At 34.4% G+C, this 11,394-nt stretch overlaps 1 protein-coding gene and 1 non-coding gene across 5 annotated transcripts; one reads left to right on the top strand and one right to left on the bottom strand.

Moving 5' to 3' along the window:
* Positions 1–2,827: 2,827 nt before the first annotated feature.
* LOC110661348 (uncharacterized) lies at positions 2,828–5,412 on the top strand. Its single transcript, XR_009146090.1, has one exon. It is a non-coding gene; the product is annotated as an uncharacterized LOC110661348 (transcript).
* Positions 5,413–6,177: 765 nt separating this feature from the next.
* Positions 6,178–10,102, bottom strand: LOC110661347 (uncharacterized). Of its 4 annotated transcripts, none has more exons than XM_058140465.1 (2): positions 9,805–10,102; positions 6,178–8,568 (listed from the first exon to the last, which is right to left on the bottom strand). In XM_058140465.1, the coding sequence occupies exon 2, from the start codon at positions 8,438–8,440 to the stop codon at positions 6,491–6,493; it is 1,950 nt and encodes a 649-aa protein (XP_057996448.1). In that variant the 5' UTR covers positions 8,441–8,568; positions 9,805–10,102; the 3' UTR covers positions 6,178–6,490. The 4 variants fall into 4 exon arrangements, with proteins under 4 accessions (XP_057996448.1, XP_057996446.1, XP_057996447.1 ...); XM_058140463.1 differs by having other exon boundaries at positions 6,178–8,605; positions 9,805–10,096; XM_058140464.1 differs by having other exon boundaries at positions 6,178–8,563; positions 9,805–10,096.
* Positions 10,103–11,394: the final 1,292 nt, after the last annotated feature.

The following is an 11,394-nucleotide window of genomic DNA, read 5'->3' as shown; positions in this document are numbered from 1 at the left end:
TGGTTTCAAGTCACGCTAGGAACTTTGCAATCTAATTGCAAACCAAACTTATTTAATTAATCAATTAAACTCTTTACTAATTAATTAAATCACATTTAAGTTGGTGATTACTTATGTATGTGTGTGACTCACTAGACTCATCACTAATTGGCAATGAGATATAATATTAACTCTTAATATCATCAGAACTCTTTCTTACTATAAATGATTTCTCTTAGTCATTTTAGGCATCTCATAGACCATGGTTAACACCTAGCATAGCATGCCATGGCCACCCAATCAGTAATAAGGAATACCTTAAATGAACCTTTTATCTTATGTTACCATGTACTAGAATCTCTCTGTTACAAAATCCCAATTCGAGCTGGAGTCATGGTTTATGTCAAACCGCATTTGCTATGAATATTATGTTCTCTTTTAATTTTAATTCTTGATTAAAAAGATTTTCTCATCAGAAACTCTTTTCTGATTAAATCTGTCTATCCTGGCCAGGAACTTGAAACATCAAGAATAATTAAATGAACATAGGATTTTAACCCCATTTACTTAGGGTAACAGATTCCATCTTGATCAACACCTATCTCCATATATAACTAGTAAGAGCCAACACATGCCCATATACCCATGCACAGTACAAGTATGAAAACAGTATCAAACTCAAACCACCTATATACAAGATAACTATTTATCTCAGGTCTAAAGATTATATGCACTAATATGATTTATGACATTGTATTGACAAGAGTAAACTCCACGTGCTTGTGATAAGTGTCACTGGTTCGACCTACTTATCATGCATAAGTGATTATCATGTTCGTTATATGGCATAAGACTCATCATTCCATCTTATTTACATCTCATATAAATAACTTGGGAATAAACATGATTACAATCTTTCTGGATAAGTCATGTCCTTATTGTGAAGTATCCTCGATTGTGAACCAATTTATGATACTTTGTGCCAAAAATACTGTCACTCATATTCTTAACAACTTAAGAATAGAATTTCTAACAAATATCAATGGACCTTTTCTATTACACATAAATATATTATGTAAACAGAAAAGTGAAAATGCCTTTTATTAATAAAACATGTACAAGATACATATTAAATGATATGCTCTAGGGCATACTACTAACAGTTTCTACTTTCACAATATGACATAGCTTGTCATAATATAATTAGATTATTAAGTGATCCATAGTTGATGAAGCATGAAAAATCTGCAGCATTAAGTTTCAGGGCTCATTATCATATCACACAATTTAAAGCTAACTATTTTGCAATAACTATCATAGAAGAAAATGAACCACAAGATTTTTTGAACTTCTACATCCTTTTCATACCCTCCAGCCACACTGCCGCCACAACATTTGATGAGGTCCTTCATCAACGTTTGTGCTAGATGCTTGGATAAGATTATGCTTCAGGAAATTGGTCTTATAAAAATATGGCATGTATCCTTCGATGGGCCACATACGGTGAGAAACCAACCTGTCCTTAATGTAAATATCCATTTGAGTTTCTTAATGTCATACATGTTTGAAGAAAGTGTGTGCCTTCTACTTGAAGCTACATGGTTTAATCCTTTGATTGTAAAGGATCATCATGAAGATGTTTATGATGACTTAGAGGATTATTATCCATGTGAAATGAGGATGATATAGATGAAGTTTACTAAAGTCATTCATCAAACCTCTATGGTAGATTTAGGCAAGAAAGATCTATACGCCAAACCATGTAGGTTGAGAGAGAGAGAGAGAGAGAGAGAGAGAGAGTTTAAGTTATTATATGATATCAATTGTGTCTCACATTTTAAGAATAAAAAAGTTAGGTGACATCTCATGTCATGAGAGATACACTCTTCTCAAATTGGATTTCAAATTTGAATATAATTTATGCAAACTTTTCAATTTTTTTTTTTTGTCAAAATTGAAACAACAAGATTAAAATACAAAAGCATGCAAATGTTTGGTTTTTTTTTTTTTGTTTTTTTGTATGATTTGGCTTATAATATAATGTTTGGATATAGATTTTTATTCACACTTTCAAAATTAGCAATTCAATGCTCTGTACTATCATAATGAAAATTTAAAATTTTAAGGACCAAACATCTTTTTTATTATTAATAAAAATTGCAAATGCGATTTTATTACATATTAGTTCTACCGTATGTAATGAGCCTCTGAGCTCTATTATAAATGTTTTTGTACTCTAATGTTTTTCAGGTTTTTTACATAACTCTATGACTCCTAGGTTGTGTGTATCTGAAAAGTTTGAGGACTGACTTAGTGTGGACCTATTTTGTTACGTTTTTTTTCTGAATTTTATTAATAAAAATTTTATTTCAAAAAAAAATCTATTCTACTATAATTATTCAAGAATTAAAATATAGGTAAAATTTAGAGACCTAGTTGTTGTATAATTGAAAATATTTAGATATAACGTTTTATTATTATTATTTTTTTAAAGTTAGTAAAACAATTATGGATTAATAAAAAAATTATAAAAGCTCATATAGCCTTTAGGGAAAAAATGAATGAATAATTGTTAAATCTATAGAAAGTAAAATATAAAGATTATATAATATATTTTTTAAAATATAAAAATTAATTAATTAATTTTATTAAAATAAATAAATTAAATAATAATATTCTTTAAAATAATTCATCTTTACGATGAAATAAAAATTGCTATCTTTTTGCTGCATAGCTCAATAATTGCCATTTGGTTATTTTGACAATGATGCGTATATTGAATAAAGAGAAAATAAAAAATTATAAGATTAAAATTATTAATTCTAAAATAATAAAAAACATTGTGTATAACTAAAAAAGAGAAAAAGTAAAGAAAGACTAAGAGCTGACTTTCTCCAACTCTAACGCAGCACCCGCAGCAACAACAACTGAGTTTTGTGCAAATTCCAAAATCATCCAAACAAGAACAGAAGAAAGAGGCCGTAGAAGGAAGAAAATGGCTGATCCCATCCCAGAGAGAGTCAAGAAGATATGGGAACACTGGAATATCAGAGGAGCATTAATGTTCAGTCTTCTACTTCAAATCCTTCTCATCTTCTTCGCTCCTTTCAGGAAACGCACTGCAAGAAAGCTCGTAATCATGATGATATGGTCTGGTTACTTGCTCGCCGATGCAACTGCAAACTTCGCTGTAGGACTCATCTCCAACGTCCAAAGCAACTCTACAGACAATAGTGACCTCTTGGCTTTCTGGGCTCCCTTTCTTTTGCTGCATCTTGGTGGTCCGGACACAATTACGGCTCTCTCTCGAGGATAATGAGCTCTGGCTTAGGCACTTGCTTGCTCTCATTTTCCAGGCTGTGGCTACTGGTTATGTGTTTGTTCAAACACTTCCCAAGAATAAGGTAATGATTCCAACATTTCTCTTATTTCTTGCTGGGATCATCAAGTATCTGGAGCGCACCCGTTCTCTGTATCTTGCGAGTATGGATAGATTTCGAGACTCTATGCTCAAAGAACCAGACCCTGGTCCTAATTATGCCAAGCTCATGGAGGAATATGCTTCCAAGAAACAGGCCAATCTTCCTACACAGATTATTATGATAGCAGAGCCTGAAAAGGGTAGTAACACTGCTGGTATTGCTCCCAAAATTATAAAATTAGATGGTCAGCTGGAGGTGGTACAGAAAGCTTATGGGTTCTTCAAAATCTTCAAGGGACTAATTGTTGATCTCATCTTCAGCTTTAAGGAGAGAAATGACAGCCGGGAATTCTTCAATAGCATATTAGCAGAAGATGCTTTGAGAGTGATAGAAACTGAGCTCAACTTCATCTACGAAGTTCTCTTTACTAAGGTAGTGGTTGTGCAATCCAAATGGGGATATTTTTTCCGGGTTTTATCCTTTAGTTCAGTTGTTTCAGCTCTTGCAGTCTTTCATTTTCATGTGAAGAAGCAAAATTTTGATGGGCTTGATGTTGGAATTTCATATGCGTTGCTTTTTGGTGCCATAGGATTGGATACAATATCACTCTTCATGGCCATTTTCTCTGATTGGAGAGCGGCTGCTCTTAAAACATCAGGTAAAGTATCTGACTCTTGCTGGAAATCTATCGCCGCTTGTTTCAAAACTTTGACAGTGATGATTTTCCGCAAATTTCTCAGTATGAAGAGTTTAAGGTGGGATAAGATAGAGCCTGGTGTCGAATGCACAGTTCTGGTTACCCCCCTTTTCTTCCGCAGGTGGTCTGGCCGCATCTCAGGCCATAATTTGATAAGATATTGCCTCAAAGGGCGCCCAAATAGGATTTGCACTATCAAGAAGCATAGCTGGTGTTATGGTTTCATCAAGAATGTCCATCAATGTGTGGTTGATCGCACCGAAAAGATCATTAGGTTCACACACATGGATACACCCATTGAGAAGTTAGGCATTCTCAAGGACAAAGTTATTGATTTCATGGGTCTTAAAGACTTCGTAGATGAAATAATATATGTGTCAATTGAGCCATTTACTAAGGAGCTTTGGGAATTCATCTTCACTGAGCTGCAAAAGAAATCCCTTTTTGCAGATGATCCAGAAACTGCCAAGAGAATATGTTCAGCCAGAGGAGATTGGGTCCTCCAGGATAATGATTCAGATCAATATCATGGCTTAATGCCTTATGTTTCAGATGTCGCTTATGATCAGAGCCTTTTGTTGTGGCATGTTGCTACTGAGCTTTTGTACAACAAAGAAACTGATGCTAATCCGAAGAGTTATAGTCACAGAGAATTCTGCAAGATCTTATCAGATTACATGTTGTATCTTCTGATTATGCAACCTACTATAATGGCAGCCGTGGCAGGTATTGGTAAAATAAGATTCCGAGACACCTGTGCTGAGGCTGACAGATTCTTCAAAAGAAAGGGTTTGAGATCCAATCAGGAAAAGGAAGCATGTAAAAGCATTCTTGCAGTAAATACAGAAGTTAAGCCTATTGCTGTGAAAGGAGATAGAAGCAAGTCTGTACTGTTTGATGGAAGTATGCTTGCTCAAGAGCTCGATAATTTGGAGAAGAAATGGGAGATACTGAGCAAAGTGTGGGTGGAATTGTTGTCATATGCTGCTAGCCACTGCAGAGCGAACGCCCATGCCCAGCAGATAAGTAAAGGTGGAGAGCTTATTACTTTGGTTTGGTTATTGATGGCTCATTTTGGACTAGGGGACCAGTTCCAAATCAATGAGGGTCATGCAAGAGCAAAACTGATTGTAGGCAAGTAGCTCTATCAAACAGCAATATGTTAGATTGATGATTTAGTATCCAGGTCTTCTCTTTTCTTTATTGAATTGTGTTTTCTGTTTTATTTTCTTTTTCTGCTCCAATGTTGGCTGGCCAGGACAACATAATTTGCACCTAATGGTTGCATAACAGTAGTAAATTACTATTGCCAGAGCTGCTTTTTTCTTTCTTTTTTTTTTTTTATGCTGGACAAAATTAACAAGGGATCAAGATCTCCTTACACTAACATTTGAGAAGAAAATGGGTTTGGCCTCTTTCCTAAAGCTTTGGTGAGATGATCAATCTGTTGGCTCGTGGATATATGAGATGATGAAAATGGAGATTTCTATTCCTTTTGAAAACTACTTTCATCATGACCTGCAGAAGACAAAATTCAGGATGTATATTTTTTCTTTCTCATTTATAAGCTTTCAATAATATATATTAAATTATATAATTATAAATTGAGGATTGTGAAAAGTTGAATAAATGAAAGGACGTCTCTCAAGGGAGCATTGCCTGCATTTGGTAGTCACAAGACAATACCATATTTCGTGGCAGAGCCCACAAAGAAACAGGGATGAACATATCAATATGTGCTGACAGAAAAGGTTACCGCATGCATTATAGAGATAATTCAAATTTTTTATAAACTAAATACACAAAAAACCAATTCTCATTTGGAGTGAAAAGCTGGTGAAGTTTACTCTGACTGATACATTGATATAATATAAACCAAGATCAAGTTAAAAACACCACCTGAAATAGAAGAGTTCACCCAGCAACTAACTTCTAAAGACACACACACACACACACACACACACACACACACATATATATATATATATATATATATATATATATATATATATATATATTCTCTGGGCAACGTAATTGAAAACCAATCTTGTAATAGTCTTTGTAATATTATGTATCATCTGGAGATAAAATTATATAATATATTGCTCTTGACATGGAGCACTTTCAACAGTGACAACCAAAAAACTTCGTATCCACGGCTCTCCACCTGACAATGTCTACAGCAAAATATATTAACAGTCATAACAGCAAAAGTCAGTTGGTAAAAGCTAGATGGTGAGACGAGAGATAACAATTACTCTCTTCTCGCATGCAGCATCAGTGATTCCATCCTGGAAGGAAAATAATGGAATCTAAAGCAAAAAAAGGAAAAATCAATGACTATCTCATACAAGTCTGCACTTCAAAACAACCTTAGGGCCCATCCAACAAACTAGACTGCATTTTTCTTGTTTCTGAAGTTGTCTTTTAGCAAAGCAAATTTTTTCTTGCACTGATTAACAGTCTTCCCAGGAACAGCAGCTGCAACTCGCTCCCAACGTTGACTGGTTTCCCTTGGGAAGGTTTTCAGAGCCTGAACTAGTGCTCTTTCCTGTACAGCAGACCATGCATCTTGCTCTGAGCTCAAAGAAACCCCATTTTCAGCAACCCCTTCATCAGGTTTCTTGTTATTCTCAGATATACTCGAAGATTCCTCTGAATTATCCATCTTTGCCGCACTGCTTTCAGGCCCTTGTTTAGTTGCAGATCCTTCCATTTCCTCTCTAGTTGTAAGTGGAGATGCAATGGATTGCGCAGGCTTCCTCTTCTCAAGAAAGGAATCAAAAGCTTTAGCAGTGTCAGGCTTCTGAAGGAGGACAGTTTTTGTTGCCTTCAGAATTTCCTCAACAGATCTTCCCGTACCAATGTACTCTGAAATAACCTCCCACCTTCGAGATGTTCCTTTGGGATATTTCTGCATTCCTTTTCTCAGAAGCTCAATTTCTTCTTTCCCCCAAGGTTTCTCTTTCTTTTCCAAGCTGCTTAATGGAACACTTCCATCCGATACAGCAGAGCCATTCTGTTGTACATTTTTCTTCTCGTCTTGGATATTGCTCTCAGAATCATGACTAGATCCACCTGCATCTCTGAGCACTTTTGCTTGCTCTAGCAAGTTTTTACCCTCCATCTCATCACATATATTCCTCAGCTGCTCAATATCCAATGACAAACAAAGATTTTCGACATCATCCTCAAAAAGATCAAGCAAATGCCGACACAAAATAGAAGCTGAAAGTGTTCGAAGACGAGTCCGTTCTTTACGCAGAAGTTTCTTCTCTTTTTCCTTTAACTTCTTCTGTTGCAAAGCAGCTTCAGCGGCACACCTTTCCTCCTCCTCCTTACGACGTTTCTCCTCTTCAGCAGCCCTTGCAGCTTCTTCCTCCTGCAACTTCTTTGCCAAAAATTTAGCTTCTTTCTTTCTCTGCTTTTCAGCTTTTTCCTCTTCCTTTCTCCTCAATATTCTTGGATCTCTTCTATAAGCATTGTCAACAAGAGTACGTATCCGTACATATTCTTCCTTCCTTGCCTTCTCTGAGAGTTTTGCATTCTGCCTCTCCATCCACCTCTTATGTTCGCGAGACTCAGCTTGCTCAAGGTCAAACTCATCAGCATGTGGGAACTCTCTCCAGCTCTTAAAGCTGTACCAAAAATCATAAAAGTTTTCAACTTCTTTTAAGGGAGTGTTATCATCACCAAGAGATGGGACTGGCTGGTTTACTGACCATCGTCCATTCCTCATAAATGCAGGACCAAACACCCTGAAGAAGTCGTGAGATGCGCAGTCAGTGGGAATTTCATCATCAAACTCATCTGTGGAGTCATAAATTCTTCTCTTTACAGGATCAATCAAAAATTCATACGCTTCTTGGATGGATTTAAAGTGGCTCTCTATTTCTTCCTTTTTTGCTTGCTTTGCAGCCTCAGTTTCCTCAGCAAGAAGAAGAGCAGCCTGTTTGTCAGGATGATATTTCAAAGCAACCTCACGATAGCTTTTTCTTATCTGTTCTTCTGTGGAAAGATATCTCAAATGGCCCAAACCTAACAAGGCATAATGATCTTGTTGCTTGTCTCCAATGCCAGATTTCTTTTTACCTTTGCTGCTATAAGAATCATATGATGGCATATATGCCTGTTCTTTTTCATTGGACACTTTCTGATCTTCACTGTCTGCATCTTCCTCCTCACAGCCAAGTAGTTTGAGAGCAGCCGTGTGGAATGCATGCCCAGCAGGTTCAAATTTTAAAGCCTTAATTGGAAGGGAATTTGAAGAAACATAGACTGGCTGTCCATCTACAAGCTCTTGTGAGTAGGAAATCAGCCTAAGCCTAGAGTGGACAGCCATATTGTTTGAAATGGTCTTAAAAATTGAGAATAATTAGAGCAATATCAATCTCCAATAACTGCTTCACTCCAGTCCAGAGAACCCTGTTTGACAGTACTGGTCATACTCATACCAACAACCAAGCTGCACTGGCAAGCAAGCTTCAATCAATAAAATTCATGTAGACTGCAGAAGTAATTACATTAAGAAATTATTCACCAGAGTATGTGAAGCTATAACAAATAAATAGGATACTTTATTTGAGATTCAATAAATGCGTCTCAGATAGTGAGTTGAAGGGCACAGGAGACAGCAACCACAAGTTTTCCAGTGGACTAGAATACTAGGTACAATAAGTCATTGGGCAGGGTTTAGGAACAGGCAAACAAAACACAGATATGGAGTTTTTTGCATCTTTCTTCATACGCTTCAACATGAAAAAGAATTTGTGACGATTAGCTTATTATTGGAGTGCAGTTTATTGCACCTTCATATGCTTCAACATTAAAAAGGATTTCTGACAATTAGCTTATTAGAAGTGTAGTTTGTTGCACCTTAATATGCTTCAACATGAAAAAGGATTTTTATAATTAGCTTATTACTTGGAGTTTAGTCTTCAAATAAACGAAAATAATAAGCCATCTTTAGCACATCAAGCTTTGAGTTACATTACCACACAATAGGATGTACATTTATGATGCATCTGCCTAACAAGAAACTCAAAAGCTAGATGTTACAAAGCAACTCTTCCAAAACTCCAATATTACAAAAAATTACATGGGATTTAGATTCAGAGCACCTTTGGATTAGTTCAAACACGCTTAGTTAGGGTTGGAAGTGCTTGATAAAATAAATAAAGGATTCCAGTGGCACTAAATTATAATCTTGCAATCAATCCTTCAATAACCCAGAAACATGAAAAATACTTGCTTGATCAACTACGGATTTTAGGTAATTTTCTACGCGCACTATGACTTCAAATTGTAAGACTAACCATCTACAGACCATAAGACAAGCCATTTTTCCCATATTAAAAAATCCCATATTCCTATTTTTAACTTATTAAATAGTATTAAAAAAAAAGCAAAATTTCTACAATTCTTACACCTGATCAAGCCAATATATATATATATATATATATATATATATATATATATATATATATAAACAAAACAAAAGATGTAATGGTATCACTTCATTGGATGACATTAATATTTGACTCACAACAAGAATAACACAGGAAAGTAATAATAAAAATTTTCTCACAAATTAAGGAAATAATGCAATCATCATCACATCAATACAATCTAAATCATCATCGCATCAAATTACAAGGCATCATAGAACAGAAGAAGCAACAAAACCACCAAAAATAAAAATTGCACCTTCTTCCGGCGTTCAGCTTTGACTGTTTTTTTTTTTTTTTTATTTGAGCTTTTGTGATGAAATGATCGATTTATGGAGCTGCTCCGCCAGTGTCTGGGGATGGTACAATTGTCAGCGGCGACTGTGATAAATGCAATTGCTGGCAGCTTCTTAGGGCAATGGAAAATAGAGAGGTAGAGAGAGCAGGTTTAGCGGTGGAGAGAGGAGAGGGCTGCAATCAGCAGACAAGTAGAGAAGGGAAGATATATGGAAAACCTAAAACCAATAGTTAGGTCGACGGAGCTTAAAAAAAAAAAAAAAAAAAAAAAAAAAAACTTGTAAGTGCGTAACTCATATCATGTCCCAAATCTATGAATAAAAATTCAAGATTAAATTACTATAAAATAAATTCCTAAAATTTGTTAAAATTAATTATTTAATTTTTTTTAAATTTAAATAAAGTGTTCTTATACTTCGTAAAATTAAACAATTTATTTATTTTTAATCAAAATATTAATTAATTTATTTTAATCTTAAATATTTATATTATTTAGTCACTATACTATCACTATTTATTTTTTATAATTTTAAATATTTATATTTTTTAATCTCTCTAATTAAGATTTCATTTTTTTTAATTAGAATAAGTTGAATAATGTTTTTTTTTATAAAAGAATAAATAATAGAAACTAAACGGAAGAGAAGAAGAGGAGAGGAAAACCTACCATTTACTTAGAATTTAGTTCTAGTAATCAATAAACCCAATAAGATCGCATCAATCATACCTACTTTGACGTTTGGATTTTCAGTAGGGGTGTGCAAACGGTTGGTTCGGTTTTAAATTAAATTGAACCGATAAAATCAAAAATTAAAAATAAAAAATTTTAAAACCGAACCGATTGATAAGAGAAAACCGAACCGATATCGGTTCGATTCGATTTTAAATCGATCAAACCGAAATTTATAAAATTTCATATTTTTAATATTAAATCTAAATAATAAAAACATAAAAACAAAAAAAATTAGAAATCAAAACTCAAAAATCTTAAGGTTCGGTTCGGTTTTCTTTGATTTCGGTTCGGTTCGATTCGGTTTGATTCAATTTGATTCAATTTTTTTATTTCCTATATATATTAATAATTTCGGTTCGGTTCGATTTTTTTGATTTTCTTATGAAAATAACCGAACTGAACCGATTAATCCGAAATTATTAAAATTATAAACCGAACCGAACCGATTAAATTTTAAAACTGAACCGATTAACCGAATTAATCGATTAAATTTTAAAACTGAACCGATTGAACCGAATTAATCGGTTCGGTTCAATTTTTCGATTTAAACCGAAAACTGCTCTCCCCTAATTTCCAGGCAGTTACAAGTATATTCTATAGAATCATGCGGAGTTGAGAACCATTTTATTTTATGAGTTCTGAATGACTGAAATGTCCTTCTATGTTAAGATTATACACTATTTCTTGTATAATAATTTTTCTTTATGAATCAGTCACGTATGTATATTGATTTAGTTGTTTATCCATTTTTATCGTATCTGTTGTTATCATGAGGTGCCAAGCACTTATCATATGAAAATCTCGGGGATAATCTATTAT

This window comes from Hevea brasiliensis, chromosome 18 (genome assembly GCF_030052815.1).
Source record: "Hevea brasiliensis isolate MT/VB/25A 57/8 chromosome 18, ASM3005281v1, whole genome shotgun sequence".
NCBI lineage: Eukaryota > Viridiplantae > Streptophyta > Magnoliopsida > Malpighiales > Euphorbiaceae > Hevea > Hevea brasiliensis.
The sequence above is the reverse complement of the archived record's forward strand: the minus strand, read 5'-3'. Positions and strand labels throughout refer to the sequence as shown.